Source organism: Alligator mississippiensis, chromosome 1 (genome assembly GCF_030867095.1).
Source record: "Alligator mississippiensis isolate rAllMis1 chromosome 1, rAllMis1, whole genome shotgun sequence".
Lineage (NCBI taxonomy): Eukaryota > Metazoa > Chordata > Crocodylia > Alligatoridae > Alligator > Alligator mississippiensis.
In genome coordinates, this window is record NC_081824.1 from 440,774,716 (window position 1) to 440,791,545 (window position 16,830).

The 16,830-nt window shown below is 40.7% G+C and overlaps 1 protein-coding gene across 1 annotated transcript in view; it reads right to left on the bottom strand.

The window, feature by feature from the left end:
- DYNC2H1 (dynein cytoplasmic 2 heavy chain 1) overlaps positions 1–16,830 on the bottom strand; it is a 430,672-nt gene that overhangs the window by 80,919 nt on the left and 332,923 nt on the right. Inside the window, exon 84 of the mRNA XM_006271584.4 lies at positions 404–613. Within this exon, the coding sequence (XP_006271646.1) occupies positions 404–613 (210 nt within the window). The remainder of the gene's footprint in view (positions 1–403; positions 614–16,830) is intronic.

A 16,830-nucleotide genomic window follows, 5' to 3' on the forward strand; every position in this document is an offset into this window, starting at 1 on the left:
TAACTGGCAATCATGGTTTAATTGATTTCCATGAAGCCTCAACTTCAAGTACAATAAAGTAGTTCTATGCTGCTACTTTAGGCTCACTTTTGAAATTGCTACTTAGATTAACCATAGCAATTAGTGTTGTAGTTGTTAACAGCCTTCAGATGGTAAACATTTGCTGTTCAAAATCTTGAACTAATGACCTTCTTTTGAAAGATTCCTATTTGATTAGGACTCTCCTGAACTCCTCTACCCTTTTTGTGACAATTTTAATGAAAAAGACTTAAAACAAAACAAAAATAAACCAGTAACAATTCTGAAAAAATGGTATAATTGAAAAATGGATTATAATTTTGGAGATTTTTGTTTAAACTTTAAGAATGATTCTTAAGGACCAAGGATTTTAAGATTAACTTACCTTTTGGTTTAGTAGAGCGCTTGCTAGTCTTTGTACTTCAGAGCTCAACAGTGAGGTACCTCTGATGACTTTACTGAGAGCTGCAAGTGACTGATGGACACTTTGTACTAGGAGAATGGCATTGTATTGTTCAAGAATAATGAATGATAAGATTGGTGAACCTTGCCGCTCAGAGGGAGGAGACACCTTCTGATGAATCAGGTTGGAATTCTAAAAGAAAAATATATGATGTTAAAATTAACACACACAATGTAATGGCTCTACCTTAAAAGATGTAATCCACAGCGATTACTTGCCCTTACCAAAGTCAATTATGACACTTCCGCTGTTTTCAGTGATACAGGGTAAGAAGTACAATGAAAGAATTGTACGTGTTAAATTTCCCAGGTGCCCAATTCAGTATAAATTCTGAGAAATTACAGTATTTTAAAGAAAAAAAGTAAGTTATTCTTTGTTTATTCTATTACTTTTAAAGTACTGGAAACTGCTAATTTTTCTTCATTTCATCAAACAAATTCAACAGATTTTATTATTTTGTGATACAATACCACCCTAAAAATATATGCTAAGTACAGTACACATACAGAGCAACAGAGAGTGCTTGCCTAAAGAACACTAAAGAACAAGCCATGTTGTTTGGCTGTGCTAGAATCATGTCTGTGCAGAAAAACAGGACTAAATTTGAGATTCTCTTCTCTGCACTCATACAATCAGGATAGAGAAATAAAAAATATTGGTGTTCCTTAACATCCTTCCAGATCCAAGAGCTCCCACACTCTCAGTCTCCCTTTCAGAAGGAAACATTTCTTGCCTGGTCTTAGGACAGTTGTGGGGAAGTTAGCATTAGCAACTCTTAATAGCTTATAAACCCAATGTGAACAAGTAAACAGTTTTACTTTCCCTGTATCATTCAGTTTGAACATGAAGTGAGCACACCTTACTTTCTTTTCTACTGATACAATCAAAACTATTCCCAAAAATGAAACTTTATTCAGCTATATATTAGCTATAGTAAAGTTAATAGTTAGGTTTATTTATGCACAAAGATGATTAAGTTCATGGCTCTCATGTTTTGAGTCTGCAAATGCTGAATTTATGCCTTATGAAAATGGAACTTTCAGTCGTGTTTTCTAATGTAGAAACTATTTCTGGTGACCAATAAGAGGTACTTGTAAACGGCTCAAGCATTATGAGAGCAGTTGTTTGGCAAGAGTATTTAACATTATAGGAAACAGAAAAACCTGGAGGGATAAAACAAGATGGAGGAAGCCTAAATAAAACTAATAATTGCATCCATGTATACCTTTTAAATTAAACTGAATATTCAACAGCAACACCTTCTTTCTTGGTACTGTGTTGTAAGTATCTTTAACAGAATATAATTGCATTTTGTAGAAAGATAGGGGACAGGTTGTCTTCATAACTACCAGTTCACAGAACTGAAGAAGACATGCTCAAATTGACCAAGACACTTGGAATGATTTTTTTCTGAGGTTTTGGTTTTTAAAATATAAAAGATACGTATAAAATTCAGATCCAGGTCTTGGTGCAGACTTCAAATATCCTCAAAGTTCTCAGTACTGTACTTAAGGGTTTAATATAGCTGCATCACTAATGATGTTTTGCCTTGAATTATCTAAGAATCAGCAAACACAGCTGTACTGAGGAAAGTGGGAAAACTGAAATTTAAATAAGCTATATTAGAAAATTATACTGTATTAATCTGATTCACAGATTTTAGCAATACAAATCTTAAGCTATAGTTTTAAAGCAATTGGTTCTTCCCCTTCAATAATGAATGTTCTTAAATTTGTACAGCTTTGCTTAAGAATGATTTGCAATGCCGTTAGTAGAACATTGCTTGTGATATAATTTTCTAAGGATCTAATTTTTTCAAAATAATTCAATGAAATCAAGTTGCTAATGGATAATAAAACAGAAAATAGAACCAGAAAAAGAAGCCATTATATATAAATCACCACTTTACGTCAGTCAGAATTTATCATTCGATATTTAAGCATAGAAAAAGGAGGAGATGCTTAAACTGGATGGTACAACATGTGTTAGCTCTAGAGGATGTGCTCTAATTTTCATGGCATTTGAGTACTAAGACAAGGGAATGAAATTAAGTTTATTGACTTTCTAAGATCACTTCTACGCCATCTGAAAAAGTAGTTTCCATTTTGAGGTATGCTATATAATTTCAGAAGATACACCAATCTTGCTACAATAGCAGCCTCAATGACTAATAGTGAATTTGTATGTATAGATCTTAAAACATTCTCCTGCTTATAGCTTACTTTGTGCTGGAATGCAAACAATCAATCTACTAAATTACAGCAAAATATGCATTGTTTTATGGAACAAGTCACACCAATACAGTTACATTTCCATTTACTTATCTTTGTGTGTGAAGATGAAGAAATGTTTCCAGCTTCCAGATTAAACAGAAAAGAGATGCTAATATTTCTGATATTAGTTCTGCATTTAAATTGTGAATCTAAGGCTTAAAAGTTATTCATATACTCAAATTTTCACTGTAATGGTAATCACTTTTCCAGTTTACATTCAAACTATATAATGTCCAAATGCACTTATCATTTGACTTGATGTAAAAGTTGTTGCCAATTTGTAATATTATTGCACAAAAATATATTTTGGTAGCAACCGTTCTGAGACACTCATTTGAAGTTTGAGGAAGAAGATCTTGTACTCAATTTTAAACAGATGATGAGAAACCCTTGTAAAATGTTTCCAATAAGCCACACATCTCAAAATCTCTAGGCGGCCAATTTGGAAAACATATTTGCCCATAACATTGTTAACTTTTCAATTACATGTTTGGTAATTTTGTGAAGCATCTGTTGTGGCTCTGGTTTTATTGATCTAAGATTAAACCAATTTTGAATCCTTCACATGGCATTCTGCTTTGCAGCATAGCTGGTTGTCTCTATCCATGTTGTTGCATCCTCTAAGGACACGTCTTCCACTGCTTCAGGTTCACCAGGGGGCATGTCTACATGTGAATTTACTGCACAGTAACTTACTATGCTATAAGCAGCTTTTATGCCAGCGTCTACACATGTAGCTGTAATAGCGCTGTAACGCTGTGTATGGGCTGACTTGGGACTAAAGTTTGTTCCAAGTCAGTCCACATAAACAGAGTTACTGCACAGTCAGGTTGTGCGAAATTTCGATGGCCATTTCATTTCGACACTGTTTTGACTCATTTCGCAGTCAAAACAGCAAAATTGAATGAAACAAAGGCCGTCGAAACAGCATCAAAACAAAACGAGGCTAGTAGAAACGTTTCAAAAGTTGAAACATTTTGACCATAGTGCTGGGGATGGGAAGTAAGTCCAGCTGGGCTGACTTCCCATCCCCAGTGCAAGATCCAGCAGGGGGTGGGGAGGCAGATCACGGGGGGGGGAGGGGGTGGAGGAAAGCATCCTAGTTGGACTGCTCCCAAGCTAAAGTGCCAGGGGAGGGAAGGCAGCTCAGCTGGGCTACCTCACCATCCCCCGCGCTAGACTGCATGGGGAGCAGGGAAGCAGCTCAGCTGGGCTGACTCCCTGCCTCCCACATGATTTAGCGAAACGGTTGAAACAGGGTCAAAACAGAAATTTATGCCCAATTTGACAAAAGTCACCATAGTTACTATGTGGAATGGGCGCACATGTGTAGACATGCACCCATGCTGCACAGTAATTTTCAGTTAATGCTCTATAACTTAAGTTACAGAGCAGTAATGGTGCACATATAGACATGCCCACTGAGCAGGAGAAACCACACAGAAATCAGATAGCTTTTATTCACTGTTAGCTTGTCAGTCTCACTGACATGGGAAATATGCCAGGGTATACACAAATCAAGACCTTTCTAGAAAACATACACCACATATACACTCTTCTTTGAACCATCCTAATATGCAAATGTATCACAGTCTCTAGACTGCTGAACATCCACATCACCAGAGCTATTACCACTGTTTAAAGATAGCTCCACCATCAATGCAGTATTGAAGGAACATTTTTAAGAGCTCCTGAATCAAGATTGTAATGCTGAAGACAACACCACTGAATATACTTCATAATCCCTCATAAAGGACTACCTTGCATGATCCATGATCAAGAGATCTTGAAAATTATTAAGCAGATGAAAAACAACAAAGCATGTGGTCTTAATGGAATACCAGATGAAATTTATAAGCAGGGTAGGAAAAGTTCTCTCATGATGTACACAATGTTATGAAAACCTAGAAACATAAATAGATTCCCAGTGGCCTGAAAGGCTATCTCCAAGAAAAGAGATAGATTGGATTGTAGGAATTATTGTGGTAGTGTTTTCTTGTCCAGAGCTGAGTAGATCTTCAGCTGCATTCTCCTCAGTAGATTCAGTTTCCTCACTCTGGAGAATCTGAGTCCCAGTATGGTTTTAGACCACTCAGAGGTACAATGGATATGATCTTTGCTGCTGGATAGCCTTAGAAAAAGTGCTACAAGCAACACTGAGCTCTTTAATCAACATCAGTACTTCAGAGACAAACACTGTGATGTATATTATGGCATTAATCATTTCAAACAAACTTGCCTCACCATGAAGACGGGTAGGTGGGGACCCGTGCTGCACAGCCCTGACACCGTGCGCCCTGTGTTTGCTCCTGGCTCACCTGCTCAGGCTCAGCGGTGGCGGCATGAGACAGAAGCTGTTGTTCATTGTGGGGAAAAAGCGTCCCCTCCCCCTTGCCACTGCTGGGCAGTTCTTGGTGCAGCTGCCTAGAGCCTGCGCCTGGCTACCCTGTGTCTGTGCCACCATCACCAGTGCCTCCGGGTTGCCAAGCAGGACAGCAGTGGCAACACAGAACAGACACAGGGCAGTCTGGCACTGGCTCTGGGAGGCTCCAGCAAGAACTGCCCGGAAGTGGCAAGGGGGAGGGGCCGCTTTTTCCCCACGCTGAGCAGCAGCTTCTGTCCTGCACCACCACTGCTGAGCCTGAGTGGGTGAGCCTGGAGCAGGTGTGGGGCACCCAGGGCCAGGCCTGTGCAGTGCAGGTCCCCACACACCCACAGTCCCCACACAAACCCCATACCCAACAACCCCTACACCCCACCCTGCAACATACAAGAGTAAGACCTCATTTTGAGCTATCATGCAATCACCTCTACATACACCACACAAATAGACACAAAGCAAGAAAAAAAAAATTACATAAAATTAAAATATGTTTATGTCAATGTTTGAATTTTAGTATATAATTTAGGTTTTTTCCAGTTCCAAGATGACAAACCCCCTTCCCGAAATGAGTCTTTCTGGGGACAAGAGGAAGGACTTCCAGTGGCAAAGGTTAGGGGTTTGGGGGTGGAACTTCCACACCCAATATGTTGATCGGGGGCGGGGAACCTGTCAAGGGGTGGGGCTACCCTTGTGGCCCTCAACATCTCATCAAAACTCATTAAGCAGCCCTCCACCGGAAATACTTGTCCACCCCTGACAAAGAATTCTTAGAGAACATGTGTACACCTTTAGTTTATCTAAATAGTGGTTTCCAAGACAAACAGATGTCAAGTGGTAATTTTCATTATGCTGACGAAGCATCAGCATTTCTATAACGAATAGATATCTTCAAGGCATTTATAGAAACATGCCTGGAGAAAAAAAAAATCCCTTTGGGCTTGATCTGCAGGTTCTCATAATTCTAAGAAGATGATTTACACTTAATTTCAGTTTGGATATTACTTTTCATGGGTTTCTGATTTTTTTTGCTCTGGGAGTAAAGAGTGGTTAAGTTTTTTAAAAAGCTATGAATTTATCAAACATAACAGCATAGTGATCCAAATTCACAGAAGATTTATGTTGAAAGAATCCTGGATTTTAACATTTGAAGATAGCTCATCAGCTATACTTTCCAACTATATATGATAACACCCGCTTTTCCTTCCTAGAAAATATATATCTGTTCCTTACCATTCAAATCAAAAGGTATTAGCAAGCTTCAATACTCCCATTGTTATTACCCCCATTGTTTCTTGGATATCTTCAATATCCAAGAAACACACAGAGGAACGTAAGTGTGAAGCATTTATACTAAGTAAACCATAACATTTTGAATGAGACAAAAGAATAATGAAACAATTTCAATTTGAACATAAGACATTTGGATGGGATATATTTATCTGTCATAACTACATTTCTATGTAATTAACTGTTCTCCATAAGTTTGTTACTGATTGAAGATATATGGATGTTATTCAGAACAGTAACACAATTAGTGCTGCATTTCCCATTCCTAGATCTTTATTTAATGGTTCTGGAAAGATCTTATATTTTTTGTCCAGTGATGGGAACAGGAAATGTTTTTTAATTGCTTGCAGCTGTTACTGTTAATTATCTTCTTATGTCTGCTGTGTAAAAGTGCTTTTAATGATGAAATTCTAAAGTTCAAAAACATCTAAACCATTTCTTTTAAGTGGTACTCTTCTACTTAATTTTTAAAGGGCATGAATCGATTGCCTTAACAGCTGTTTGTGATAGTTTAAGGCCCTTCCCACACTTTGAAATAGGTGGAAAAATATTTATTCCAAGATGGGACAAGAAGATGAGTTCTTTTCTCTTCCATTTCTGAGTAGGAATAATAAACATAGATTTTGTTTAGATCATTTTGTAATCCAGAAGTGACACTCATTGGTAAGGTAAATAGTTATATGACATACCAGAACAAACTTTTCAGGATTGTGACCTTCAGGGAAGGTCAGATATTGGCTACGAACAGACATTACACATTAACTGGTTTAAGTGATCAGAAACTGGTTTAAACCTGTAACAGAACAAATGTTCAGTGCACATACACAAGTTTGAAAATGGCTGAAACCAGTTTGAGACAAACCTGGTTGAATGTAGTATTAGACTTAACTGATTTGGGTCAAACCATTTTATGCAATGTCTGTCCCAGACCCCTTGCTGGTTTAAGAAAAACCAGATATCCCCAGCATCCTGGCATGCTCTCTGGGCTGGGTAAGGCTCTCTGCTCCACAGCAGGGCTGGCCCCTCCCCTCTACTCCCTGGTTGCAGCTCCAGAGACTGAGATCTGCTTCCCATCTCCCCATACCACTCCTTGCTAAGCAGGAATTGCCCCCTCCCCTCTGCCTTGCTGAGGAGGTTTCTGTGTATTAGTTAGCAGACTACATGCTGGCTACTGTCTGTGTTGAATCAAAAGTAGAATAAACAGGCAGAATCAACAAGTAGCCAGTAATGTCCCTCTGTTTTCTTAATTGGGAGATAATCACTGAGTTAGGGGGATGATAAACATTGTTATTCATTCCCTGCTGAGCTAATCAGGGTGTCCTACCAGGGCCTGGCCACACCCCCCTCAGCTCAGTGCTTTGGAAAGAAGGGAGGGATGCTCTAGAGCCCCCTGGCTTCTTGCCTGAGCCACTAAAGCCATGTGCCTGCATTTCTGGGATGTCTGTCCAGTTACAAAACTGATTTAGACTAGTGAGGTTAGACTAACCTGGAAAGATTGAATCAATTCAGGCTCAGGCTTTTTGAATGTCCATCCCTAGCCATTGTGAACTGTCAGTACAATGCTGTGGCAAACAACAGGAGTATCAAGTAGAACTAGCAAAGTGATATTCCCTGCGTACAACATAGTGGGAAGACTGCTGCTAGACTACTGTATCCAGTTCTAGTGTCCATACTTCAAGAAGGATATGGAAATACCAGAAGGAGCTCAAGAGATGACTACAAAAATGATTAAGCAGATGGAAGGACTGTATCTTATGATATGAGAATTTTAGGGCTCAACTTATTCAGCTCACAAGAAAAGGCTAAGATGCATCTTGATTACTTTGGACAGGTATTTGCAAATAGAATAACTGAATTACAGGTCATTTCCAACGTTACTGTGCAGTAGCGTCGGCATCACAGTTTGTGCCCACCAATGCTACACTGCCATATCGATGAGCTACACTGCCATAGCTTATTGCTAAAGTGACATAGCATCTTGTATAGATGAGCCCAGAGGAACCCATCACCCTACCTTTCAGCTCACTGGCCTAGTAGCTACGGCACTTGCTCAGGGAACAGGAGAAATGGATTTTGCCCCTTTATGGGTGTTTAAAACCATGTCTTCTGCTTCCCAGAAAAGTACTATAAACACCAGGTCACAGGCTAGGCACTACCCATAGCACCCTTCACTTCTACTGACACTAGCACACTGGGTGGCCAATAGGGAAAGATGTGGGATCACAAAGAGTACATCAGGAGAGAGGCAAAGGGGCTGATGTTAAAGCTGCCCTGGAAGGAAGGGGGACCTGGGAGAAACTATCCCAATGCTGTCTGTCCATTTTATCCAGTGAACAGTAAATGAAAAATGCAGTGGGCCAGCTTCAAGGAGATGACTAGTAAGCACTACTTCACCTGTAGCATAATGGTTAAAAGCACTCTGCTGTAGAAGACACTGGCTCAAGTGCTTTCTGGGCGAGAGGACCTAGATCAGGGGTTGGCAACATTTTTGGGCCGAGTGTCAAAAACAGCCACAGCCTCAACTTGTAAGGTGTTGGTGAGCTAGGGGCGGATAGCAGGGGAGCCATGAGGGGCCTAATCCTTATTGTGGCTTTGCAGCCCCGGCTTCTTCCCCACCATCTGCCCTGAGACACATGAGCCAAACAAAATGCCTTTGAGTGCCACACACTGACACATGCTGGGGGTTGCCTACCTCTGACCTAGATTTTGATGTTATTGATGGATATTATAGACCAAATTGTTTAGTATGTTATGAAAATGTTAAAACCAGCTAACACGCTTATGTAATGGTTTGGCTTCCTGGACCACAATCCGCACTTCCATGCAAGGGACATCCTGTGATGAGATGGGCTTCATCTCTCTGCAAAAGGTAAGAGTCTTTTTTACAGGTTGGCTGACCTCCTACATTGGGCTTTAAACTAAGTATGATGGGGGACAGGGAGGCAGGAGATGCAGAGAGTCTAGAACCTACAAACTGTGAGACATGCAGCAGTACACCCCAGGTAAGTACCAAGAGGCCCTTTGGGCATCAGAACAGGGGGGCACCAAATGCACCAGTTGGAGGTCTCGAGTGCCTCTACACTAATGCTAGGAGCATGAGGAACAGCAGGAAGAACTCGCACTCCTGCTTGCAGACAATAACTTTGATTTAGTGGGGCTAATGGAAACCTAGTGGGACCCTACCTATGACTGGGCAGTACAAATTGAGGGCTACAGGATGTACAGAAGGGACAAAGTAGGGAGAAATGGGGGTGGGGTTGCTCTCTATGTAAAGGAGCATTACATATCTACTCTAATCAAAATGAGATCAGAGGAGGAGAAAATTGAGGCATTGTGGGTTAGGACACATGGAGATCGAGGGGAAAGGGACTGGGGGGGGGGGGGGGGGTCTGCTATAGACCACCACACCAAGAGGAAAAGCTATACATAGAATTCTTGAGGCAGCTCTCAGAGGCCATACAGTCTAGGGATGTCGTTGTCATGGGGGACCTAAACTACCCTGACATCTGCTGGGAGAAGCACTCAGCCAAATCCAACCATTCACGTAGATTCTTAACCTGTGTGCAGGATCTTCACCTAATGCAAGAGCTATACAGTCCCATTAGGGAGAATGCCTTACTGGACTTATTACTGGCTACAGGGGAGGACCTGGTAGTGGAGCTGCAGAATCATGGTCACCTTGGGGACAGTGACCATCAATCAATTGAATTCACCATACGACATAGGTTGGGTAAGATAACTAGTAGGGTGGAAGTGCTGGACTTTAGGAAGGCTAACTTCAGTGTGCTTAGGAGTCTAGTCAATGATGCACTGCAGGATAAGAGTATTGGCAAGATGGAAGTCCAGGAAGAGTGGTCATTCCTAAAGGAAGCAATCCTTTGGGCACAGAGGGAGACTATCCCAGTACGAGGGAAAAGGGAGAAAGGAGCCAAAAAACTTCCCTGACTAAACAGGGAAATGCAGGGGAGCCTAAGAGCAAAAAAGAAGGCATATAGGCAGTGGAAGCAGGGGGAAGCTACCGAGCAGGAGTATACCTACTTGGCCCGCACTTGCAGGGAGGCAGTTAGAAAGGCCCAAGCAACTACAGAGCTGAGGCTGGCAACACAAATTAAAGACAATAAAAAGTCTTTTTTTAGGTATGTAGGGAGTAAGAGGAAGACACAGGGCAGTATAGGACCCCTACTGAACAAGGAGGAACAATTATTGACAGATGGGGGGGACAAGGCTGAGCTATTCAATGAGTGTTTTGTGTCAGTGTTCCTGAACAGGGCTCAAGATAAGTCTCCTAATGGGTTCTTAGATGGGTTTCAGAAGGACACCATTCCACCAACTGTCAATGTTGACTTGGTGCAGAGTCACTTGGATGGACTGGATGCATTCAAGTCAGCAGGCTCGGATGAGCTTCATCCGAGAGTACTGAAGGAATTGGCTGGTGTCATAGCAGAATCATGGGCACGGCTATTTGAGCACTCATGTCAGGTCAGAGAGGACTGGAAAAGGGCCAATATAGTCCCTATTTTCAAGAAGGAGAGGAAGGAGGATCTGAGTAAAGATAGGCCAGTCAGTCTCACCTCCATTCTTGGAAAGGTCTTCGAAAAGATTATGAAGGATCATATTTGTGGGAGTCCAGGAGGAAAAATAATGCAGCAGGTAAACCAGCATGGATCTGTAGCAGGTAGATCATGCCTGACCAGTCTGGTTTCATTTTATGACTGGATCACAAAATGCTTAGATGCAGGAGTAGAGATCTATGTCATTTTCTTGGATTTTAGCAAAGCCTTTGATATGGTATCTCATCCCATTCTCATAAATAAATTAAGAGGCTGTGACACAGATGTTTAAACAGTCCGGTGCATGGCAAATTGGCTTGGGGATTGCACCCAGAGAGTGGTAGCAGACAGGTTGGAACATGGAAGGGTGTGGGTAGTGGGGTTCCGCAGGGTTCAGTCCTTGGACCTGTACTCTTCAATATCTTCATCAGCAACTTGGATATGGGTGTGAAGTCTACTCTGTCCAAGTCTGCAGTCAATACTTTGTGGGGTGAAGTGCACACTCCAGGGGGTAGGGAATGATTGCAGGCAGACCTGGACAGGTTAGAAAAGTGGGCAGTACACAATAGGATGCAGTACAATAAGGACAAGTGCAGAGTGCTGCACCTAGCGCATAAAAATATCCAGCACACCTACTGCCTAGGAAGTGACCCTCTTAGCAGCACAGAAGAGGAAAGGGATCTCGGAGTCATAGTGGATTCCAAGACAAACATGAGTCAGTGTGACAAAATCATCAGCAGAGCTAACCGCACTTTATCATGCATCAGCAGATGTGTGACAGAACCAAGAAGGTGATATTTCCCCTCTATGTGACATTGGTCAGACTGCAGTTGGAGTACATCTGGTTTTGGGTGCTGTACTTCAAGAACGATGTTGATAGACTCGAGAGAGTCTAAAGGAGGGCCACTCATATGGTTAGGGGCTTACAGAACAAGCCCTATAAAGAGAGACTGGGGGACCTGGACCTCTTCGGCCTCCACAAGAGAAGGCTGAGAAGTGATCTTGTGGTTGCTTACAAATTCATTAGCAGGGTGCAGCAAGGGATTGGAGATGCTCTGTTCACTAAGGTGCCTCTTGGGTAACAAGGAACAATGGTCACAAAGTGACAGAGAGCAGATTTAGGCTAGATATCAGGAAAAACTTCTTCATGGTAAGGGTGGCCAAAATTTGGAATGGGCTTCCAAGGGAGGTGGTGCTCTCCCCTACCTTGGGGATCTTTAAGAGAAGGCTGGATAGGCATCTGGCTGACCCCAGCACTTGTTCCTGCCTAGCTGGGGGTCAGATTCGATGATCCGTTGCGGTCCCTTCCAACCCTAGCTTCTATGAATCTATGTAATGGAGGTACCGTTTCAGATTTCAAAGCATGTCTGTTCAAGGCTGAGAACTTACCTGCAGCTATGCAAAATGAACATAAAAACCAAATAAATAATTTTGACCCTGAAGCAATCAGGTCTTTGCCCTGAACTTAAAGTAACTGAATGATACTGAAGAGAATTTGGAGATGACAACAGACTGGAGTTTTTGTTTAAGCTGTAATAACAGGGTTTGACAATTGCTAGCAATTGGTGGTGTAGCCTACTCTTTAGCTAGCTCCTATTTCTCCAAAAGATCTATCAGCTAAGGGAGTCATGTCTGACCCACTGTTTGCATAGTTGTGTGAAAGTACACATTCTGATCATAGGTCCTACAGTGATTCTTACATTGAAGATGTTTTTGTACTGTATCAACCAGAATAATTTAAGAATGGGCCTCCTTCAGACTGATATTGAGGATACCAAGTTAAATATAAAAGAAGAGAACATATAATTAAAGTTTTGTTGGTCCTCTATACAGTGATATGACAGCTTTTATATGCATCAATTACAAATGTTAAATTTAAAAGAACATTTTACTGATTGACATATAGATGTTGTTTACTATCAAATGTATGGTGTGCAATATCAAAGTTAACTCTTTGTAATGAAACATATCCCTTGCAAATCCAAACATCAGGAGCCATGGACCTGTTCTTTTAAACTTTTTTTTCTACCTAGTAAAAATGTACCTATTCCCAAAGGGTGCTTGTACTCCAATGCTCCAACATTGTTGTAATTACAAGGCTGCTCCAACGTGTTGTAATTACAGCATGTCAGAGTAGACTTGATTAACTGAGCCTGCTGGAGCCTGCTAAATAGTGTGCTCCAGCCAGCCTTCACATCTTGTGTATCAGTGTCCCCACACGTCAAAATGGCACTGAGACTACCTTCACTAAAGCTTGTTTAACAAGCTTTAGATAAAGTGCCCCCACTGCCATTTTGAACCACAGGGACGCTGATACATGAGATGCTCTGGGCGCTGTAATTACAGCAGCTCTCACGCAAGAGAAAATGTGTACTGGTACAAAAATTGTAAAGTGTGTAGAAAACTAGCTGAAATATAGATGACAATGGGTTGTGATAAAGGGGAAAATATTATTCTAGAATATCGTGGAGAATGGAGTTCCTCAGCAACTGATTTAGGGACCTGTTTTATTTAATAGGTTAATTATGTCAGTAGAAAAAAGGGTGTATGACAATGAAATCTGCTTGTGACAATGTTATGAGGTGCAGCAAATTTGCTAGAGAATAAGAACAGCATATAAAATGAGCTGGATGATTTTAAGGAGATGAGTAATAAAATTTAATAATACAAAGTATAGCCGTTACAAGCCCATCAATGGGGTGCTTCCAGAGCCCTGAGTTTCTCCCTGCTGTTCCTCTACTTCTGTCAAGGAACACACTGAGGTTTTCCCTGGGATCACTCCTTATCCCAGGGGGAAACAATTATTTCTGGCAGAGGGCCGCTTACTGAGTTTTGGCAAGCTGTCAAGGGCCGCAAGGGTAGCCCCATCCCTTGACAGGTACCCCAACCCTTGGTCACCATCTTGGGACTAGAAGTCCCGCCCCTAACCTCTGGCATCTGCCACCAGAAGTCCCTCCCCTTGCCCTTGAAAGTATGCCTTTGAGAAAGAGGGTTTGCCATCTTCTGGCCTGATGGGATATTTCTCTCAGATTCCTTTGTTGTACAGCAGTTGATTTCTCCATTACAGGCAGACAATAACTTAGATGCCCAACCCAATAATTACCTCTTCTGCCTGTGTCTGGGAGTGGCAACTATCCTTGCCCAAATATCACAATAGCAAGAATTACCTAGCAGTTTCATTTATTCTATTTTTCCTTTGTCAAAACCATGATCCGAATCATAGAGATATGCACATACACCATAACATAAATCTATACAGTGATAGAAGTGACATAAATGGGTACAGTATAACACTGGCTTTCCAGAAAAAACACACATGCCATATCATCCATGACACCCTCATGAACCCCCAAAACATAATGGGGTTGATGACAATAGCTACTATCTAGGGACTAATAACAAGAATATGCGTTATAAACTGCAAACTCATTAGTAAGACCTTACAGAGGAAGAGAAAGATTTGGGTGTATTTGTTGATAACAGGATAACTATGAGCCATCAAGGTGATGCTGCCATGAAAAAGCAAAGTTATGTATCGGAAGGTATTTCTAATAGAACTAGGGAAATAATAGTGCTATTTGTCAAGATACTGTTTGAGAAGTCATCTGGAATAATGTGCATGATTCTGGTCAGCCATGTTAAAGAAAGATGAATTCAAACTAGAATAGGTACAGAGAAAGGCTAATTGGATAAACAGGGGAATGGAGAGATTATTTCGTCAGATTAGCAGAGCTTGGTTCTATGTAAACCAGGGAGGTCAACATCAGGGAGGGGAAAAGAATGATTTGTTCTTAGACCCAAGAACAAACAGTATGATGTGCCCATGAATAAATTTAGGCCACTGCAGTATTAAATTTTGGAGCACTCTTCAAAGAAATGCAGTTGTGAAAGGGGTCATATCACCTGACGCAGGTGACTGCTTTAGCAGAGGACTGGACTAACTGATCCAGAAGGTCTCATTTCCAGTCCCATTATCCTATTCATCTAAAAAGGAGTAAATCAATATCAATTTAGCACTCCTATCTTCAAAAAAGTGTCACTTGTGGTTATTAAATCAGGAGAGTAATGGTGTTATTTTATTTATATAAAACAAAACCCCCTAGGTTTCAGTTAAGAACCTTAAATATCTTGGTAACAGAGACTTCTCACATATAAAGCGGTACAGTGGAGGCTACTTTGGATGTAAAGTGAGACCAAAAGCCTTCAGGCACTCATACTTCTCCAAGGTCAAAGCAGATCGAGTGTGTGCTTTTCTCTATTTGATATCTCTAAACACAGAGACAGAAAAGACCTACCGGAAAAAGACATGAGACTTATGAAGCATTGAAGAGGGAATACTGTCTAACACTATCATATCGGTTTTAGGGAGGAAGAGAAAGAAAAGTTCTATGCTTAGACCTGAGTCGGTATGACATGATGGTGATATGGCTCCTTTTATACCATCAAAGTAGAATGTTCAGATCCACTAAAGTAGTTTATAGTCCTGGGGCTTGCTACTCTAGCAGGTGTTCAACTCTGTATGAACTTTGCAACACCAGAGATTTACACTGGTAATTATCAGAGGTCCACACCTTTTATATCTACAGCACAACAATCATCACTATCATTGTCATCCTCCTCAAACCAGAATGGTACAAAAACAGTGGAGTGCTCTTTAACAAGGAACTCAGAAGACTTGTGATACAATAAGAAATAAACAAGTGCTTTGGCTCCTTCATAGCACATAAATCATCAGACTCAAATCTTCCTTCAACTGCCTGCTTCATTACTAATGGGCACAGATAGACTAAAAGAGAAAGAAAACTCTTCCATACATCTGAAAAGATCAGGTGATTTTAAGAGCAATCTAACAGCAATTATGGGAATTTAAAAATAGTGAAAGAACATTAGCATAAAACTTTATATATATTTGGCAGTGTTACAGTGATGTTATAATCATGACGGTCCAGGAATTATGTGAGAGGTAAGCATTACTTAGGGTGATATCTTTGATTGGAACAATTGCAGAGTTGGGATAGAACTGGACAAGCTTTCAAATGCAAAACTTGCATCATCAGGACCTAATGAAGAATGACGTAGTTAGCCACGTTAATTTGAAGTCAGTCAGAGGGTGTGTCTACACATACACTTTAATGTGCAGTAGCCTCTTTTACTGCTTATTAAAGCAGTACGTAACCCCCCCCCATGTGCTATTACTCTAATGAGCAGTAAAATAGGCTACTATGCATTAAGCATCTCCTAAAAAGCATGCACTTGCACTACTGTGCATTAGGGCAGCCTAATGCTCATTAAATTAGTACCTCAAATTAGAGGTATTAAATTTAATGCGCATTAGGAAAAGTGCATTAATGCACATGCAGACACACCCAGAAGGTAGCAGAGTGCACCTTTATAAACTAACTAAATAAGAGATACATACAGAGCACAAGGTTTTGTGAACCCAAGTTCACTTCATCAGATGCTATGCTCTAAATACATATATCTTTCTTAGTTAGTCTATGAAGGTGCATATCTACCCTGCCTTCTGACTGATGAAGAATGTCTTGCATTTGAAAGCTTGTCTAACTCTGTTTCAACTATTCAGGTGGTTCAATAAAAGTCACCCTTAGAAACCCTTGCCTCTCAAATTCTCTTTTTTGTCATCCGGAACTATCCCATCTTTCAGTCAACACATGTAATAAAGATTTAATATCATATAATTCAAGAAAAGAAAGAAATTAAATAAAATTATATAAATGCTCTTGCAAGTTAGTAGCCTCTTGAAGATATATATCTATAGATATAAATATTGTAATAGGATGTACTTAAAAGAAAAGATAAAGTTTTATATCAATGTAAAATCCATCAGTTCAGAGC